Source organism: Megalobrama amblycephala, linkage group LG17 (genome assembly GCF_018812025.1).
Source record: "Megalobrama amblycephala isolate DHTTF-2021 linkage group LG17, ASM1881202v1, whole genome shotgun sequence".
Lineage (NCBI taxonomy): Eukaryota > Metazoa > Chordata > Actinopteri > Cypriniformes > Xenocyprididae > Megalobrama > Megalobrama amblycephala.
In genome coordinates this window covers 31,481,159-31,502,942 of record NC_063060.1, presented here as the reverse complement: position 1 = coordinate 31,502,942, position 21,784 = coordinate 31,481,159, and the positions used below count along the sequence as shown (strand labels likewise).

At 36.6% G+C, this 21,784-nt stretch overlaps 1 protein-coding gene across 2 annotated transcripts; it reads left to right on the top strand.

Annotated features, from left to right (window-relative positions):
* The first annotated feature begins 7,524 nt into the window (after nt 1-7,524).
* Nucleotides 7,525-18,386, top strand: nck1a (NCK adaptor protein 1a). 2 transcript variants are annotated; one of them, XM_048163973.1, is made up of 3 exons: nt 7,525-7,662; nt 12,863-13,572; nt 17,418-18,386. In XM_048163973.1, exons 1-3 carry the CDS (start codon nt 7,629-7,631, stop codon nt 17,610-17,612), a joined length of 939 nt encoding a protein of 312 aa, XP_048019930.1. In that variant the 5' UTR covers nt 7,525-7,628; the 3' UTR covers nt 17,613-18,386. The 2 variants fall into 2 exon arrangements, with proteins under 2 accessions (XP_048019930.1, XP_048019931.1); XM_048163974.1 differs by lacking the exon at nt 17,418-18,386 and adding an exon at nt 14,180-14,232.
* Nucleotides 18,387-21,784: the final 3,398 nt, after the last annotated feature.

The window sequence follows — 21,784 nt, the reverse complement described above, 5'->3', positions numbered from 1 at the left end:
AGAGCACAAATTAAGATATTTTTGATGAAATCTGAGAGCTCTCTGACCCCTCCATAGACAGCAATTTAAAGGTGCCCTAGAATCAAAAATTGAATTTACCTCAGCATAGTTGAATAACAAGAGTTCAGTACATGGAAATGACATACAGTGAGTCTCAAACACCATTGTTTCCTCCTTCTTGTGTAAATCTCATTTGTTTAAAAGATCTCAGAAAAACAGGCGAATCTCAACATAACACCGACTGTTACGCAACAGTCGGGATCATTAATATGTATGCCCCCAATATTTGCATATGCCAGCCCATGTTCAAGACATTACACAAGGGCAGCCAGTATTAACGTCTGGATCTGTGCACAGCTGAATCATCAGACTAGGTAAGCAAGCAAGAACAATATTGATAAATGGCAGATGGAGCAATAATAACTGACATGGTCTATGATTACATGATATTTTTAGTGATATTTGTAAATTATCTTTCTAAATGTTTCGTTAGCATGTTGCTAATGTACTGTTAAATGTGGTTAAAGTTACCATTGTTTCTTACTGTATTCACGGAGACAAGACTGTCGTTATTTTCATTATTAAACACTTGCAGTCTGTATAATGCATAAACACATCTTCATTCTTTATAAATCTCTCCAACAGTGTGTAATGTTAGCTTTAGCCACGGAGCACTATCAAACTCATTCAGAATCAAATGTAAACATCCAAATAAATACTATACTCACATGATCTGACACATGCATGCAGTATGCATGACGAACATCTTGTAAAGATCCATTTGAGGGTTATATTAGCTGTGTGAACTTTGTAAATGCACTGTATTATAGTCAAAAGCTCGGGGGGCAGGAAGCGCGCGATTTAAAGGGGCCGCGCGCTGAATCGGTGCATAGTTAATGATGCCCCAAAATAGGCAGTTAAAAAAATTAATTTAAAAAAATCTATGGGGTATTTTGAGCTGAAACTTCACAGACACATTCAGGGGACACCTTAGACTTATATTACATCTTGTAAAAACTGGTTCTATGGCACCTTTAATTACCACTTTCAAGGCCCAAAGGTAGTAAAGACATTGTTAAAATAGTCTAAAATAGACTACAGTGGTTCAACAATTTCCTCTCTTCCGTAATTCTCCTACGCTGCTGACATAGTAAACAGTGCAGCGCTTCCGGGTTATATGTCAGATTGCTGGCTCATTATTGGCCAGCTCCTGCATCAGCATCACACGCAAGCGTCATGGTGCTTATGTATACATGGTTGGCCAATACGGAGTCAGTGTTCTGATGTCTCTCGGATTTCATCAAAAATATCTTAATTTGTGTTCCAAAGATGAACAAAGGTCTTACGGGTGTGGAATGACTTGAGGGTGAGTACTTAATGACAGAATTTTTGGGTGAACTAACCCTTTAAGTTTTTTTGTTAACATAAGACAAGAGGTTTTTACTTATGGGACCAGTATCATGGCAAGAGAACCTCAAAAAGGAATCGTATTTTGTCACTTAGCCTGTGTTTTTGGAAATATAGGCTAAAAATACAAATAATGATTTCTAAATAAGGGATGTATATTGTAAGAAATATCTTGGAATGCTTGGCTGTTTATTTGTGATTCTGTTATTTGTTTGTCTGTTTCATGAAATCCGCACAAGCCCAGCATGTTGGCTCTCGTTTCCAGTGCGGGCAGCTGCAGGCAAATCCTGTAGTAAACAGCTGCCATGCATTTGTAGGTTTTGGATGGGACACAAGCACTGAAGTGTTTGTGCTTTTATGTGGGCTCTGTTATTCTTCCTTTCAAGCTGCTATGAAAAATAAATTGAACCTGAAGTTTTTTAGGTGCTGTAGTTTTTCAAGATATCTCTTTGTTGCCTAATCACGATAGAGTGAATCATTAAAGGCCCATTTCCGCTACATAAAAAAAAAGGTAATGCTTTGGTAAATTTATGACATAGAAGGTCATAATTATGTGATAAAAAGTCAAAGTTATGACATAAAAAGTCAAAATTATGATTCATAATTATGCCTTATTATGCATAAATAAGGCATAATCATGAGCTAAAAAGTCAAAATTATGCCATAAAAAGTCACAATTATAATAAAAAGTATTATTTTTAGCTTTATTTCATAATTAACCTTTATTATGCATAATAAGACATAATCATGAGATAAAAGTCATAATTATGACATAAAAGTAATAATCATTTTAGTCGAAATTATGACAGACTCAATTATGACAAGAAGTTGAAATTATGACAAAAAGTTGATATTATGAAAAATTTTTATTTCATAATTTCAACTTTTTATCTCATAGTTTAAAGTATACTTAGCCTTTCAAGAAGTCTAGCCTTACAAAGTTTAGTCTACTCCATTTGATAGAACCCATTTGATAGGACACATGCATTCTGGAAAGTTTCATCTTTGTCCAGTGTTAGCGCTATTTCTCTCCAGAGGTTATTACGTTAAAAAGAGGTTGAATGAATTTTACATCACATGTACTAGTGAGTATAAGTATACTTGAGTGTGTTCACACTTGACAGATTTAGTTTGATTAAAACTAATTCTGTTGCGATTGCTCTGGTTCATGTGAAGGCTGCCATCCGAACCCTGGTGCTCATCAAACAAGTGGACCGAGACCCCATAAAAGAAGGGTCCAAACGAACTCTGGTGTGGTTTGACAGAAATATGAACACAACACGGACCAAAGACATCTAAACGAACCAAAAACAGAACATGATGTCAGCAGATGTCTCCAGAATCCTGAAGCACCTGTTTTTTCTCGTCCTAGGAGCTACGTTGCCCATTACAGTTCGTTACTGGTCGTTAGCTGGTCAAAATGCCATCATAGATACGTGCTCATTTAGCCCAGCACACAGCAGTGACTTTTTATGTCATGATTTACCAAAGCATGGTTTTATTTTATTAAGTGTTAGGAACTGGCTTCCATATGTGGTAAAAGTTATCTCATTTAATCTTTATTATTTTTTTCTCTCACTCTCTGTAGCCTCTTTTTCTCTTAATGTCTCTTTTTTCATGTATGGCTGCTGCTTATAGCATGCTGTGTCTGTCCCTTTTCTCAGTTGAACCTTCTCACACCCCTCAGGAAGCAATTCGGCTCCATGTAACTGTGACCTCATTCCCTTAAATTACAGCTCTGTCCACTGGACCAGGTGCTCCAGAGGTGCTTTTGACAGCCTCTCTTTCACAATAGCTCTTTGGGTTTGTAAACAGATGACAGAACTCATACAGCCGAAAAGATGGCTGTGAGAACTTGTTCATGTTCAGTGTAGTTTACTCATGTTACACACATTATTTGACCACTGGGGTCTAACTATTAAATAACCCATGAAGACCCACATTATGTCAATAAACTGCAGTACAGCCCACATAAAGCCTAAGATTCACTCACCATCACATCATCAGTATAGTATACTCAACTGGTTTGACTTCATGACCTAGATTTTACACTGAACATCAAATGTTGGCCCAGCACAATATCAGAATTGTTTATCATACAACATGTCAACAAAATTAAGTATATACATTAAAATTGAACAATGTTATCATGAGAAATATATGCATGGGAAATGAATGAATAGGAAAATTAAATTGAATTGATGAATTGATTGATGAACGTTTCCAGCCGAGCCTTAGTTTCTTAGGTTTCTTCCTCATCTTGTTGAATTTGGCTTGATCTTTGTGAGGTTGTAAACCCGTTTTTCTTTTTATATTTTCTGTAAGGCTGCTTTAGAACAATGTGTATAGTAAAAAGTGAAATACAAAGGTATACAACAGTCAGTCACGGTTCTCGAGCAGCTTTACAAGCACACTGATTTGGACTTTTCTGTTTGCGTTACTCCGCTTGTCTGTGTTTGCGTGTTCCAGTTTTGAGATGACTGGAAAAGATTGAGATGACTTGGAGACACGGCCACAGTTCTTCTGGATTTAGTTTGCCTCAGTTTCTTCTTGTTTCTGTTTCTTCATGTAATCACAGACAGACTCGATGATGGTGAGATCAGATCTCCGTGTGGAGCACCGGCTGTTGTCAGACTCCTTGTGCATTCAAAAATCTCACTGGATTATTAAAATTAATGGCAAAATGAATGTTTGGAAATGTGAATTGATATTTCCTATTGACACACTACAACAAAATATATAAATAATTGGCTTAAAACCCTTTTTTGGTGTGAAAATATTGACGTGCCTAAGACTTTTGGACAGTTTATATATATATATATTTAATAATTTTGTTTTGTACTTCAACCTATTTCAGTTAGTTCATTTCTAAATTTTATTTGGTCAGTTTTTCATGTAATATTTATATTTTATTTCAGCTTCATTTTGTCATGCTCAGGCTTGGACGCAATGACCAAAACTGAGGTAAAACTCAAAAAACAGGTAGGTTTGTTTGCAGATATGTCAGTAACTCAATGCATAAACAGGTAAGAGATGATACTTGAGATCGTTAGCAGATGAAATAGATTTGTATTGTTGACTTTGAGTCTTTGTCTTATATAATCTTTAGAGGCCACAAACACAAGGGGACAACACTGAGACAAGGGATGACTGGAATACAACTGAATGGAAGATGACTTGGATGAGGTAAGCAAGGTAGTCAGGAACATAAAGCAGGCAAGAAACATGGCAAGTAGTCTTGGCAAAGCCTCATTGAAAGACTTTGGCATAGACCCCTTTTCATGGGGACACCTTGCCCTAAAACGCTCAGCGTGGCACCTTGCTGTAACCAATGGGGCCACACTCTCAGATGCAAAGAAAAAAAGGGCTGCAAGCAACAGTCAAATGGCATAGAGCACCCCAGCTCACCTGATCTGCCCACATTGCCAGAGACACTTCCGGGCTCAAATTGGCCTTATCAGACACCTGTGAACCCATGTTTCCCATCCCTAGACGACATTGGATGAAATTGGTCATTTTCTTAATGGAAGGACGAACATATAGAATCAGACAAGGTCAGAAATGACTGAGGGAGTGTCTATTCTCTATCCACCTTATTTTTCAGGTAAGAGCGGGCACGATAGCTGTGGCCATTTTAATGTCTGGCTTCCGGTGTCATTTGCTTCCAGGTATTTTTAGCTTTACAAAACAGCTTGTTATACTGATATTGATATTTCAATTGGTATTTCTTACCATATTATTTTAATGTATTGTTTTAATTAGAAACACGCTGGTTTGTAGTGCAAACAGTTTGTTTAATTGGAAGTCTCGCACATTCACAGAAAACACCTTACTTCCGCATTGAAAAATAAGGTGGCTATAGTGCTGGTGATGAGGGCTAGACGTGTGTGTGTGGTTAGGTGCCAGGGAGGATGATGGGAAATGCAGTCCGTGACATATTTAAATTAACAACATTTTAATAGCTTTAGTTTCAGTTTAAAATAGCTGTGTTCTATGTGAATATATTGTAAAGTGTAATTTATTCCTGTGATCAGTCTGCTATGTGTGTACATGTAAATATAGAATATGTATAAATCTTCAAGTTACATTTATGCATTTATTAGCCGCTTTTATCTAAAGTGCCTTACAATAGAGAAATATAAGCTATTTGTTACAGAGCCAGCAGTATTTAGTGTAGAATTAGAAAGCTAGACTAGGAAACAAGCAGAAGTGAAATGCAAAGAATATTGGTAACACTTTATTTTGATGGTCCCCTTTAGACATTCAACTAAATGATTCTAGCTGCTTGCTCAGTTTATTTAAATAAAATAAGCTCAACCAACACAAATCTTTAGTTTTTTACTTAATTGGCATTTGCACTCAATTGTATTATGTGAAATGAAATGAAATTTGCAAATTGTTAGGTTAACCTAAACCATTTGTGTTGGGACTACACAAATCATTTATGTTGCATTGATTGAAACTGGGCAGTGGATTTCTAGTTCCCAGCATGCTTTGCATAGGGATAGCTCGGGACAGTAAATGTTGAAATTAAGTTCTGTTTAATGTGTTTTTTAGGAAAGGGAAATACCTTTTAAAGTTTGATGTTCAGTTATATTTGACATTTAAAAGAGTTTATGTTATGTCGATTTTTATGAGGTTACCATTATGCTGAAGTGTAGACCTTGTGGTTAGGTTATGCACTCTTAGCCCAGATTTTATATTTACTTAAAAATCTAATTACAATATACTTAAAATATTTAAGTTTGGTTGCATTACTTATAAAATATAAGTATATTCTACTAATTTGTGGGTGTATTTGAATGTGTTAATAAATGTAAGTTAAATGCACTTAAATTATGAAGTTTTTCTCCTACACACTGGTTTGCGGCAGGTAATGACGCCATTTTGTCGTGGTGTGTGTGAATTCAACATTTTTTCCAAACATTTACCTTTTTATAGTTTTTCACCAAAGGAGAAAATCACAATTTTTAAGTTACCATCATCGAGGTCAGGGTTTGTTTTAGATGAGCTCTTGACCCTTGACTGTTTAATATTAGATTTTGTTTGGGCAGTTTTAACTGCATTAAAACCAACCAGACAAGCAAAGTTAAAAGATGATCATGTGATCAATGCATGATGGGAGGCATGGATGAATTTTGATTGGTGGCAAGTTAACTTGCTTAGTACATTGAACTTAAATATACTATGTGTAATAACTACAAAGTAATTCATATTACAAAACATTTTAAGTTAAATTAACTCGAATTATTAAGTTAACATTACTTAATTTTTTTAGGGCAACCATTTTCCTCAAATTTTTTAAGTAAATTCAACTTATCCGGGCTAACAGTGTGGCTACATGAAATAAATCTATGTTGTTCTCAACAAGCTGTAACTGTGCTAAAGCCAGTGATGAGAAGTTCTTTACCTGATCATTGCATGCATGCTATAAATGTTTCGCAGAAAACTTGAGCAACTCTGCACAAGGGCACCAGTCTGAATTGCAATAGCACTGGTTGGATCAACGAGAGTGAATTATGTTCAGGAAACATCCACAGAATGCGTCAAATGAAACTGGTGTGATCTCATTCAATTAGGATGAATTTTACTCATCAGTACAATTAACCTAGCTTAAGTTCAAATAAATCAGTTCAACTGTGTGGAAATAGGTGTCATAATTGAATTAAGTTAGACCAACAAGTTATTTTTTTGAGTGTATATGTAACTTTGCATCTACATGTAAACTTATTTCTACTAACCCTAAACCTAACACTGAACCCTAACCTAACAGTCAACTACAGTCTACTAGTAGTCTAATAAGTTAGTTGACATGTAGTTGCAAAGTTAGTAGAATGTTAGTTAATCAACTTAATATCATTTAAGTTGAAATGACTATACAGACAACTTGATTATACTTTAAAATTGAATGCAGCAACTGAACTTAAGGTTTTAAGTTGAAATAGATAGAAATGAATTATAGTTGTGATGTTACATAGTTGCCTTGAGTTTCCACAGAAGACCCTGTAAATGTTTGAAGCCCAGCCAGCCACTACAGAGTCTACAGAAAGGACTCCTTGACAGCCATTGGTTAAGGACAGTCATGTGTGTGGGGTGGAGAGTCGCTCTGTCAATAACTCTGGACTTTCAGGAAGTTCTCATGGAATAGCTGCTGCTCTGTTACAGAGAGAGAAAGAGAGAGCGATAGTGTGTGAGAGAGGGGGCCGCTCGCAGAGCTGGGAATGGATATGGCCAACCTTTTTAAACACTTCTTTCGTGAGTACATATTTATATCTTTTCCACTTAAGTACAAATACATGTATCACTTTTGTTTAAAGTTGTTGCCGTTGCCCTGCATGTACTGTTGGCATATTAACTTATAACTGAAGAAAGAACCATTTCTGTGAATTTCTTCATACTTGATGTAATTTTACTTATGTTGTCAGCCCTTTGTAACTGTCCTTGTGTTTATCTTATCCTCTTTGACCAATATGATCAGCTTAAAGTGGGTTTCAATGGCTGTATGTGCAAAAATCCCTGTCCTCACAGTCTTCGGAAATATTGTTCAGCTTGTGATTATTCAGAATATGTGTTTCTCTTCCATTATATTAAGAATTTAAAAATGTTATTATGAGTTTAGTGAATATGACACGTTTTTGGTTTCTTATGTGTCTCTGGGTCGTAAACCAAGATGAGTCACTCATATAATGTCATACGCGCAACCGCAAGCTCATTGACATACATTTTATAGGGCATTTAGGTTACACTCAGGTACTTCAAATACTTTCTTTTTTCTATAAAACTGGCCATAAGAGAGAGAGAGGAAATAGCACCAGGCCCTTCAGGGTAGCTTGGACAGTCTTAAAAAACAAAAATCAAAGCAGAAACCCATGTAGGCCCCCTCAACCTCCTCTACTGTCAACTTGAGCTGCTCTGTGAAGGCGGCCGGAAGCTGTCTAATTCAACGCAGATTTCTAGCGCAGGAAAACAGAAGGATGTGAGGCAATGAATAATTGAAGCCTTTGACTCTGGGTTTCTTTCTCTCTCATTACGTACTTCTTCCCCTTCAGCATTTCAGAGTGTTTTATTCCCGGTATTACAGTGGACAAGACAGTGGGGTGTCGTGACTTGGCAGACTCAGTGAAGGAGCGGATCTTGCAGGACAAAAGAACAGTAGCAAGGGACAGAACACTTCAACAAACGAGACTCCTTATTTGCATTGCTTTTTTTTTGCACTGGTTTTGTTTAGTCATTTTGAATAGCTAGACTTGAAAATTCGGGAGAAGAGAGGAAAGATTGCAGGCTGCTTTGATGGCCTCCTGCCAGCTCTCTTTCTTGCTCTCTGTGTCTGCCTTTCTTTATCTCTCTGTGCATTAGTATGCCGTGGAAGTTCAGAGAGGCTATTGTATAACAAACGGAGGCGTGACCGATTCCTGCACAAAGGGAAAATGTCTCAAGTGCTATTTGTGTAATTTTTGCACTCAGAATTCTGTTGTGGAAAATTAGCCAGAAAACAAAATATATTGTCAGTTGAAATGAGAAAGAAAAGCAGCTGTGAGGTCAAAAGTGAACAGAAACACATGCCGAAGTTCCTCACGGGTTTATATTTGTGTGGATGCGAGCGTTGAGTCGTTTTGAGAATTAACGGCGCTACCTTTGCTGACAGTTCTTAGATGCTACATCTGTTTGTGAAGAGGCTGTTTGTCTTATGATGTCATTGGTGCAGTGAGCTCAGCCCGAAAAGAAACAAAGGCAGGGTGATTTGGCTGCGTTCTCTCGGTTCCTGTCGTGGATTCGAGAAAGCAGCTTGCCGTGGGTCACGTTACATTGATAATCACACTCAGCTTTATCAAAACCTGGACTGAGCGAGATATCTCATTCAATATTGAGGGCAGATGACAACAAAATTAGCTCAATTCAAAATGTTCTGTTGTGTTTCATGGGAAAAATTGTGAAATTGGAAAACAGCCACATGTAAACTTTGTCAGACATATGCAAACTCATTTCAAACCCGTTACAAACTTTATACTTATTGGATCTCTGGTCAGCTTTTGGGTTGAACTCTGAAGAACTGAAGACTTTATGACAGTCTCTCAGTGCTGTTTTAATATATACCTGTGATGCCAAGGTTTTTTCTTTAGGAAGAATTCTGCCTTATCTCTGCTTTTGAATGTTTTTCCGCATGTGGAAAACTGGGAAATTGACTGTAAAGCTGAGCTGCCGTTATTCTGGCTGTCAGAGGAAATGAAACAAAAGCAGACAGGACATGGTGCCTCAAGATCCGTCCTTGAGTCACGTCATAAAGACAGTTAAGATCTGTGTGGATCCTGCTTTCAATACCGTTGCCTGGAATTTCCATTGAAATAAAATTTCAACTTCATTGGCTTTTCCACACATCCACATGATGGTTTTACCTCTTGCGTTGACCATGATAGTGATTTATCACTGACAACTTGTTTTCCCTCCAATTTTATGCCTGTGACTTTTATGTTTCCATGGTTTCTTGGAATATAGCGGCTGTTATGGATGAGTTTGGAAAGTTTGATTTTGATGGAGCAGATGAGCTCTGTAATTCCATACACATGAATGAGGATCACAAGGCTGTTTTACATTTTAATGCTCTACCCCATTTTTGTACTGGTGTTTATTTTACAGGAAACTCTTCTATCACTCTTCTGCTTTTTCTTCCTGTTGATGTTCATGGATAGGCAAAAATGGGATTTCCCTTTCATTTGGAGGGGTGTTTCTTTTTTTTAGCCATTTCTTGGACATTCTTATAAGTTAACTCCCATGTATGGATCTTCTTGGGGAATAATAGATCTTTTATTAAAAGTTGATGACTGAGTTTGTGGTATATAATAAAAGATTGTCTCTGAAGAGAATTAGTGTTGTTTAGATTAAATTCCATTTACATACACCAGCAATAGGTTTTAGCTAAAAGCCTATTCAACAATTTGGGATTTAAATTTTGTTTTCAACAATGGATAAAAAGAAACATGTTTCTAGAAACTTATTAGCCTATTGTTCTTCTGAAGACTCTTCTGTGAACTACTCTCTTGAAAGAAGAGAGCAAACTGGATCCAACCAGTAGAGAGAGAAGTGGACAGCCCTGCTGCACAAAAACAAGATGAGAAGTACATCAAACAGCCCCCTCACTGGTGCTCAGCTGGCAGCTTCATTGAAAAGTACATGTCAAATATCAGTTTCATCAGCAACAGTGAAGAAGAGAAGTCCCTGGGATGCTGCTGGCCTTTAGGCAGGGTTTCACAGATAAAGTTTATTCTGAAACTAAAATAATTCAATAAGAAGTTGCACTGTTGTGGGAACCATTCGATGGCAATGCCAGTGAGAAATACCTTAAAAAGCCTGTGGGAAGTTCTGCAGAAAGCTTGAGATGAACCTTCAGTTGAATATGTTAATTTAATTTAATGCATCCTTGGTGAACAAGTATCAGTTTATTTTAAAAACAAACATTTTATAGCAATTCCTATGCAGAAATCTGTGTAATTTCCATCTATACTATGACCCAAATTTTTCTGAAAGGAAAAGGAGATGTTGACAGCACTGGGTGTGTATTTTAGAGTGTATTCAGTGGATTCAGGCCCAGAAATGAGTATGTTAAACCGATCATGAGTATGTTAAACTTATGTTTCATTGCCTAATCACTAAATTGGAATTCCTCTCTTTTGGGATCAGGGAGTATTTTCCTAACTTGATTTAGTAGTTATGTAAAACAATTTATGAGAGATGGTAAATCTGTCAAATGTCAGTTTGCCAATGTTTAGGCTACATTATTAGCATACTCAAGTCATGATGAAACAAGAAGATAGTTGTTCTAATGATGTGCAGGTTTTAAGTCTGTAGCACTCAAATAATTATTATGAGTTTGGCTGTCAGCTGGTCTGTGATTGTGCAACAGTAACACTGTTATTGGTATACCAGTGAACCAAAAGTGGGACAGACGGAAAAAAAACGATTTGAAAATGAATTTGACAAATTATTTTGAATTAAATTTTGTATTTTCTTATCCATTTCACATCATAAATTATATATGGTTAGTACTGTCAAACGATTAATCGCATCCAAAATAAAAGTTTGTGTTTACATATATGTGTGTGTACTGTGTATAGCCTATTTATTATATAAAAATACACAAACATGCATGTATATATATGTAACAAAAAATATGTTAGCAATTATTATATTATTATATAACAATTAAAAATATATTAGCAATAATTAACAATTGGATCATATATAACTGTCCCACTTTGCCTATATTCACTCTGATGTACACTACCATTCAAAATTTTGGGCTCAATAAGATTTTTTTTTTTGATAAACAGCCATTTATAATATTACAAAAGCTTTCTATTTCAAATAAATTATGTTCTTTTGAACTTTCTATTGATCAAAGAATCCTGGGAAAAAAAATGATTCAACAAAAATATTAAGCAGCACAACTTTCAACATTGAAAATGACAAGAAGTGTTACTTGATGAAAGGATCATGTGACACTGAAGACTGGAGTAATGATGCTGAAAATTCATCACAGGAATAAATTTAATTTTACACAATATTACTGTTTTACTGTATTTCTGATCAAATTAATGCAGCCTTGGTAAGCTTAAGAGTATCTTACTGATCGCAAACTTTTACTATATTTGTATTACTTTTATGGGCTTCGGATTTAATTTCAAGTGGTTAAATTAATTGTATAATATCAGTATATATTAAAGGTGCTAAAGAGGATCTTTTTGTCGACTGAGAAACTAAAAACTGTTAGTGAGTTTTTGAAATGAGTGCATGCATAAGAACAACCTCTCTCCTTCACAGCTCATTTCGAGGGAACGCCTCCCAAAACTCGTGCACGAGTATTGGAACACGAGTGTTTGTTTACCACCCGGCATTCGCTGTGTCGTGTTAGTGGATTCATTATGTCGGACTCACCGCAGGTAACTCATAATCTGCAGTTGTTACTGCTGTCTCCTGACAAAAACACTGCATGCGGCGCCTGTGGAGTGTGGAAAGTTACTGGAGCGCGCAGCCGCGCACGTCTCTCACAAGGAACGTCATGGCAGTGATTGACAAGCCAGAGGGCCAATCCGCGCACGTCTCTCACAAGGAACGTCACGGCAGTGATTGACAAGCCAGAGGGCCAATCGTTTACGCGATGATCGCGTAAATGATTGGCTGATGTTTTAAAGGCCCTACCTCGTGCACAGATGATGTATATTAATATTATTCCTTTCAGTGCACCTAATAAATAGTCTTTTATCAGTTAGTAAAGACAGTTTCAAGTAATATTGCAAAAATGTATAAAACAAAACATCCTCTTTAGCACCTTTAATATAAATGTGACCATTTCTATGTGGCACATTATAAAGATAAGTTATGTTTCATAGTAGCACATTTGTCAAAAAACAGTCCATATGCTCATATTAACAGTAAAAAAAAACACTTTTTATGACTGCAGGGATTGGGAAAGTGAAGGAGAAAGGCTGTGTGCAAGATTTGCCCTCCAGCGGAGAGAAATATGACAGCGATGAGCGACTGTATGACCTCAACCTGCCCGCACTGGTGAAGTTCAACTACACCGCAGAGCGGGAGGACGAGCTCTCTTTGGTGAAGGGCACAAGGGTCATCGTCATGGAGAAGTGCAGCGACGGTTGGTGGCGAGGAACCTATAATGGCCTTTCTGGGTGGTTTCCCTCTAATTATGTCACAGAGGATCTGGACAGGACAATGAGGGGCGATTCTATGACCTCTCTCAATGATAAACTGTCTTCAGTGGGGCACAATAACAACGGCTCTCAGGTTCTGCAGACTGTACAGGCACTTTATCATTTCAGCTCAAGCAATGTCGAGGAACTGAGTTTCAACAAAGATGAACTTATGTATGTGTTGGAGAAACCTGAGAATGACCCTGAATGGTGGAAGTGTAGAAAGGAAAACGGGCAAGTAGGTTTAGTGCCCAAGAACTATGTTACAGTTGTACAGAAAACACATAAAGAACTAGGGAATTCAGGACAACCTACTTCAAACTATGACATTAAGCCATCTATGGATGGAAAGTTTGGAGGAAAACAATGGTACTATGGGAAATTGACACGGCACCAGGCTGAGATGGTCTTGAACCAGAGGGGTGCGGATGGTGACTTCCTCATCAGAGACAGCGAGTCTACGGTAATTGAATTCAGTTGAAACTGTGTCCAAACTACACTGCCTCCAAAGGTTTGGAAACGCCCTAGAAAAGTGGGATTTTGGACAATATTGGCATGAATCCTTTTTAATTTGTGATAATTTTGCACTGATAAGGGACAACACAAACTACAAAAACATATTTTATTACATAAACAGTTCATACTTTGACAATACTTTCATACAAATTTTCGATTTCAAAATATCCACCATTAGCAGTTATCTGACCTAAACAGGGTTCTAATTGGTTCATTGTATTCTAAACTTAATTGGCAATCAATTGTTGAAGCTATTAAGGTGTGCTGACACAAAAATCTTTTACAAACCTGGGCCAAGTTTAAACCAGTAACCAGGCATCACAGCTGGCAAAGGGGCATGTCTGACTCTGACGTGTATATATTGCCAATATTATGTTTATGTATTTGGTGCAAATTCATATTGCCAATGTATTTGCACCAAAAAATAATAAGGATTTATGCTGATATGATATTTTGATGTCCAAAACCACACTTTGCCAGGGGTGTTTCCAAACTTTTGGACGGCAGTGTATATTGTTTTTAGAATTAATATAATTTTTACTTTTTTTTTAAAGGTGCCCTAGAATCAAAAATTGAATTTACCTCGGCAAAGCTGAATAACAAGAGTTCAGTACATGGAAAAGACATACACTGAGATTCAAACTCCATTGCTTCCTCCTTCTTATATAAATCTCATTTGTTTAAAAGACTTCAGAAGAACAGGCGAATCTCAACATAACACCGACTGTTATGTATTAATATGTATGACCCCAATATTTGCATATGCCAACCCATGTTCAAGGCATTACACAAGGGCAGGCAGTATTAACATCTGGATCTGTGCACAGCTGAATCATCAGACTAGGTAAGCAAGCAAGGACAATAGCGAAAAATGGTAGATGGAGCAATAATTACTGACATGATCCATGATTACATGATATTTTTAGTGATATTTGTAAATTGTCTTTCTAAATGTTTCGTTAGCATGTTGCTAATGTACTGTTAAATGTGGTTAAATTTACCATCGTTTATTACTGTATTCATGGAGACAAGAGCCGTTGCTATTTTCATTTTTAAACGCAGTCTGTATAATTCATAAACACAACTTCATTCTTTGTAAATCTCCAACAGTGTAGCATTAGCCCGTTAGCCACAGAGCATATAGCCTCAAACTCATTCAGAATCAAATGTAAACATCCAAATAAATACTATACTCACAGGAATCGATGCATGCATGCAGCATGAATGACGAACATCTTGTAAAGATCCATTTGAGGGTTATATTAGCTGTGTGAACTTTGTTTATGCACTGTATAACTGCACTTATAGTCGAGAGCTCGGGATTTAAAGGGGCAGCGCAGCCTGAAATGGTGCATAGTTAATGATGGCCCAAAATTGACAGTTAAAAAAATGAATTTAAAAAAAAATCTATGGGGTATTTTGAGCTGAAACTTCACAGACACATTCAGGGGACACCTTAGACTTATATTACATCTTTTGAAAAGACGTTCTACGGCACCTTTAAAAAAAAATCCTAATTCATATAACAAGCTTCTGGCAGTATGAATGGAATTTTGCATTTTTATTGCATATTTATTAATTTAAGTATTTTTTAAGTAAAGGCCCGTTCACACTAAGAACGATAACGATAAAATATATAAAAATTGTTCTAAATATAAAAGAATAGCGCTGTGTACACCACAGCTATTACAATAACGATATAGTGAAAAGATATCATTGGGATCACTTTCAGAAGGATTTTTTTCCAGCTGTTGAACGCTAAAACACTGACAGCCAATAAGAATCCTTTCTAATTTAAGGGCTCGCACATTTAAAATGGCAGACGACATTGCAGAGTTAAGTTAATCGCAGTGGTCCAGAAAATGCCACCAGTGTTTGTGAAAATCAAGTTTTTAATGTTTGTTTATATGTCTGTCTGGTGTTTTTAATATGCTTTAAGACAAACCATATGCAAATTCATAAGTCAACACCATTGCTGAGTATTTTATCTTTAAAACTGCAATAAACCAAAGACGTCAAACTACCTTGTAACCAATCACGTCAATGTGGCGGCGGACTTAGCATATCATTAACTGACTGTGGGAGTCTCAAAAGAAGGTTATCCCGCTATATTTTTCTGTTGATATGAAAAATCGGGTAGATGTCGCAATATAGCGGGTGTATGATGCATATGCTGCGTTCCAGGCAGGATTTTGAGCCCGTAAGTAACGACTTCAAATCACGACTCACGACTTTGTAGCGTTCCAGGAAAGTTATGCCAAACTGCGTAAAAGTGTAAACAAACCAACATGGCGGACCGTGCGGGGCTTATGCTCATTAACAATTATTTCTATCGCCAAAGGTGCTTACTCCTTGCTTATTTGAGGGAAACAGAGGAGGAAAACGGCGCATAAGGCAAGATAAGCTGTTATACCTTTTATTTTACCGTGCACTTGCATAAACCCATAGGGGCTGCCATTGTTGTTTCGCGGGCTGTGTGACGTCAGAACCCGTAACTGGGAGTACATCGATCTATAGCACGAGTTCACGGTTGGAAAGTCACGGCTTTGACTGCTGTTCCAGTGCACTTTCACGGGTACAAGGTTGGAAAAACACGGGTTACGGGTTGCCTGGAACGCAGCAATATTAATGTTATGTTGAACTATGCCTTTCTCCACTGATGTTCTGAGTTGTTCAAAGCATTTTATGCTAATAATATTAATTATCGTTATGTGTCCAACGTTGTAAAAAAGCCACCATTGTTGTGCAGCATTTACCTCAGTAAGTTGACCGAGTGGATCTCGTCTGAGCTCGTGCGAGTGAGTGGGGGCGGGGCTAATTAACATATTCATATATCCGTGTATATTATGAGGCAAGGTGTAGAGTTACATTCAAGCTATTTTAAAGCAGAAGTAACTTTTTTACCTTCATAAATAGTTTTCTAAGTCCTTACGATGGTTAATTGACTAGTGGTGTGTTTGAGGCGAGCACTAACCCCCGCTGGCACGTCTACGCCAGAAAACAGCACTTGCAAGTTGAGCTGCGCCGACCCGACACAATCTCGCCTCATGTTCAAGTTCACGCGAGAGTGACAAAATGCTTTACGGTAATTCAAAAACAATGTATATATATTATGACTTTATAAGACAATTTCGAAAATTACCCACCTCCATCGAGATTTCTTGTACTGTATTTGCAAAACTACTGCGCTGGTGAGCGTTGTAGTCGTTGTAGTCCAGAGCTGCGCTTGGAGTATTTACGACAGTGTGATTCACTGAAGGAACCTGTAGGGGGAGCTTCGCAAATCTTACCGAGTTCCGCTTTAAGGCATTAAGATTTTTTTTCACAGGAAAAAAACGTTTAAATATGTAATTTTAGTAATCAAAGATCAGTTTTAAGGGATAAAATTATTGACTACAGGGGGACTTTAACGATGAGATCATTATGCCAGGCTAGCAAACATAACATAAAATTACCTCAGGTATCCAGCATTAGTTTTGACAACATTGTCTTGATTCCTTTGAAGTTGCAGTGAAAAAGACAAGGCGTTGTTTTTTTATACCACTATATTGACTTCGTCAGCTAAATTCAGTGTTAGATTAGATCGATTACATTAGCTGTCAAAATACTGCATGCTGAGGACATCTGCTGGTTAAAGCTGTGTAAATGCAACAAGAACAGCAAAAACGTTGCGCACACAAGATGTGGACACAAATATACTTATCGTTCATGGTGTGAACAGGCCTTAAGTCACAAACAATTTAATTTGTGTTTTGTTATGAACACGACACTTTTTTTTTTTTTACTTTCCAGCCAAACGACTTCTCCATCTCTCTCAAGGCAGTGTACAAGAACAAGCATTTCAAAGTGCAGCTAAAAGATGGATTCTACTGCATTGGTCAGCGCAAGTTCAGCTCCATGGAGGATTTGGTGGATCATTACAAAAAGGCCCCCATTTTTACTAGTGAGGAGGGAGATAAACTGTACCTGATTAAAGCATTAACCTGAGCCTATACAGGAACTACAGACTCTGCAACATCTAACCCTGTCATCCATGAAACTATATGTTTACTGTGCATTGGGAGAGTGTGAAAACTCCTTTGATTAAATGTTAATGTTAGTCAGTTAATACAGTAAATATGTGTTTGCTTTAGCATTGCTCCAATTTGGGATATTCAGTCAATTTAAATGCAAACTCCAGTTAATATCAGGATGATAAGCTATCTTTGTAATTGTTTCAGTGCAGCAGTCCGAAAAATAACTTCACTTGTTCTTTGTATGTACTTACATAGACCTCTTGTGATTGTTCAAGATACTTAAAAGTTGGAGAATGAATGAAATATCACTGCAGTCAAGTTTTCTTCACTACATTAAATTTGTTTCATTTAATATCAAGAGGCCCCACAGAGGACAATGAGAGAATGGACACAGTACCTTTAAACCACATATGTGATATCATTTTTACCTGATAAAAATGTAAATTGTATTTGCAGCATTGATTTCATGAATTCTCGTGCTATGTTGTTCTTTTGCCCGTGCCAAAAATTTCTTTTCAATCTACATTGTTGTTGTTTTTTCTTACAGAGATCAAGACCATATTTATATTCCCATAGTCCTATATCAGAGCTCAACCCCACCCCCTTTTTATTTTTTTTCCCTCAACTAATTTGTAATTTGTAACAACTTGTAAACTGTGAATGTTTCCTTCCACAGTGAACTTTCTTTTACTTATCATTTCTTGACTTGATAAGTGTAACTTTTCAAAATAAAGCATAGCTACAAGTTTTGTCCTTTTAATTTAATGCATTTAAAGATTCTGTAAATGTATTTATTACAAAATGTGCATACAATATAGGCCTACATATAAATATGAGGTATATACAAAAACAACAAAACATACAAACTACAAAGTCTGTTTTTCCAGAGTATCCATAGTAACAAAATATGTTATAGTCTATTCTTTCTGGCTCCTTTATTTAAAAAAAATAAAAAATAGAATCATGTATTTATTATTATTATTATTAATTTAGGGAAAATTCACTTAAGTTAATTGTTCATCTCTATTTTTTTTTTGTGTTTATTTAAAATGAGACAAATCTGATATTATTTTAATCTTATATCTTTTATGAATTCTATTAATAAACCATGAGAAAAAGGTGAATAAAGATTGAGAGTCAATGTTCAGAAATTATTAATTATTATGTTTTGAACTATGCTGTATAGCTGTGTTTGCTGTCTGTTGTCAAATGCAAAAATTAGTTTATTTTTAAGTATTAAAAAATGCCATTATTTTATATGAAAAAGTTAATAATTGTATTTTTAGGGGCCAAGCCCCGAAGGGGCTGTAGCCCCTATTGTAATTGTACGTTTTCCCTTTTATTATTATTATTCTTCCTCCCGAATGGGAGTCTATGGCAGCCCTATCAACGGAACATGAGAAAATGATGAAATTTGGCACACTTGTAGTGATGGTCATGTCTAGAAATCTGACCAATTTTGGAGTCTCTAGGCCCAACTCTATAGCGCCACCACCAGTTCAAAAATTCAACATTCTAAAGGTTATAACTTTTGAACCATTTGCTCTAGAAAAATACAATTTAGTACATCTGATTTGTCTCTTCATGCTGATTCTATTCAAATTCTTACATTAAGTCTCCACCCATTACAGTAGCGGCCATTTTGAAAAGTACAGTAGTCCGTTTTTTCGCTTCTCCTCCTTCAAAATTTGTCCAATTTTGTCCAGACTTTGATCAGGTGATCTTTGGTCTGAGCCGCACAGAAATGACTGAGCAGATTTTTTTTATTCATCTTTGTTCAAAAGTTATGATGTCACGAAGTTAATGAGGTTTACCCAAAATTGCTATAGAGGCTGTATCTCAGCCAAACTTTGAGCGATCAAAACAAAAATTCGTACACTTGATCAAGACCATGATCTGAGGTTCCTTGCCGAATTTGGGAACAGCGCCACCTACAGGTCATGAGATCTGTAAAATGGATATTTTGGCCAATAACTTTTGAACACTTTATTAGAAAATCAAGATCTTGGTGTCTATGGATTCCTTGGGCCATGCCGAATCCGAGGATATTGAATTTGTCAACATCGGATGAAAAGCATGTCCGCCATTTTGAATTTTGTCATAAATTTCAATATCTTTTAAACTATTTGACATATCTTCACAAAAATTAGTATGTATGACCTTTAGTAGGTCCCGAAGGTACCTGAGAAGTTTCAACACAGCGCCACCTACTGTTCCACAGATATAATGTTTTTTGCAAAAATGCTTATAACTTTTGAAAACACTTTCCAAAACGTGTATACTTTATGTCATTTTATTCCCTGGCTAATGCCAATTCCAACGATGTGTCATTTGTCATTTTCCTTAAATGTACCTGTCTGCCATATTGAAATAAATGAAAAACAGTTTTTTCGCTACTCCTCCCACAAATTTTGTCCTATTTTGTCCACAATCAGCTCAGAAGATCTTTGAACCGAGCCGCATAGAAATGACTGAACGGATTTTTGATATTCGCTACCGTTCCCGAGATATTTGTCTCTGAATGTGACCTTCCTTGTGATTGTTATCTTATGCTAGTTAGCTTAGCATGCTAATTGCTTAGCATGCTAACCAGTTGTCATTCTTTTTAATGTGGCTCTTCAGCTATCAAGTTAACCATGAGCTTCATTAGCATTAAGTTAGCTTGGCATGCTAATATGGTTAGCATGCTAAGAAATGCTTTTTTTGTAAATTCTTTGTTACACTAAAAGTTCTCTTCCACAACATGTTGAACATGTGTCATAATGTAGCTCAATGTGTAAAGCCAGGTACCTGACGAGCCCTGTACCTAAAGATAGTGGGTTCAAATCTCGGGTGGAGTGGTTTTATGAAATTGTGTGTTTTGATTCCTTTATTGCCTCTAGATTAGAAATAAATGCTTTTTGTTTCATGCTGTGTTCATTTTCATCTAAGCTTCTGTACTTTCTGAGTTCATTCTCGCCCATAATTCTGAACCAGGTGTTTCATGTTTGTTCATTTTCTGCTGTTTTTCTTCTTCCTGCTCTGTATTGCGCTACAGCATGATGAGCTGCAGAATGATCTAAAGTAAAGTTATTAAATATAACATTCAGTGCAGTTTCATAAAAATTCTTCTTTTTGAGTCCATTTTCACATAAACTAGAACAGTTGTGTCAACAGTCACCTGCACAGTGGTGCAATGACATGCGCAATGGACACTGGACCTGGAGGTTGTGGGTTCGAATCCCGTGTTGGGTGGTCATTATGCAATTGTGTGTAATGAGTCATTTTGATTCCTTTTTTATCCAAATAAGCATTGTACTAATCTTTATTCCTCTTGAATTAGATACAAGTGTTTTTAGTTCATTCTGTGTTCATTCTCATCTGAACTTCTATTGATTTTCATTTCATTTCCACCTGTCCTTCTGAACCAGCTGTTTTGCATGTACATTCAATTTCTGCTGTTTTTGCTCTACCTGCTCCGTATTGCGCTACTGCCCCTTCTGGGGCTTGGCCCCGAATTGCTGCTTGCAGCTAATATTATTGACAAAATGTTTTTATTAGATCAGATAACATTTTAAGCTGTTGTAACGTCATGTTACAATGTGCCCCACCTATGGGGCATGTTGTCACATTTCACTTCCAGTCTTTCGGGGAAAATCAAGAAAAAAGCAGGGCTCTCAAGTTTTGGAGACAGGCAAGAGTGACATTCCAAAATTAAGAGACTAGATCAATGAAGAAATTTGTTCTCTCGTAAACAATTTTGTGCTCTAAAAGTAAAAGAATGCACTAAACACACCACTTCATTATAGATAAAAATAAAAATATACCAATAAATAAATAAGTAAACTAGGTGAGTACTATATAATTCAGCAGCAAAAAGTATTCTAGCCTAATTCTTGGAAGAAGAAAAAAAAGCTATGGAATGGCTTCAGATGACTTTGAATATAGTGCACGAAAACTTAATTGGTGCTAGTCTAATTACGGACGGTAATTTAAATATCGCGTCATATCCGTATTCATATTTTGCGACTGTGGCGGGACCAATTAGAATGTGGCGGGCTGCCACAGTCTAGTCAATGTATGGGAAACACTGATCCATGGCCAGGATATAAAATGTGACATGATTTTAAAAGTGACCTATAACATCGACGATGCAATACACTT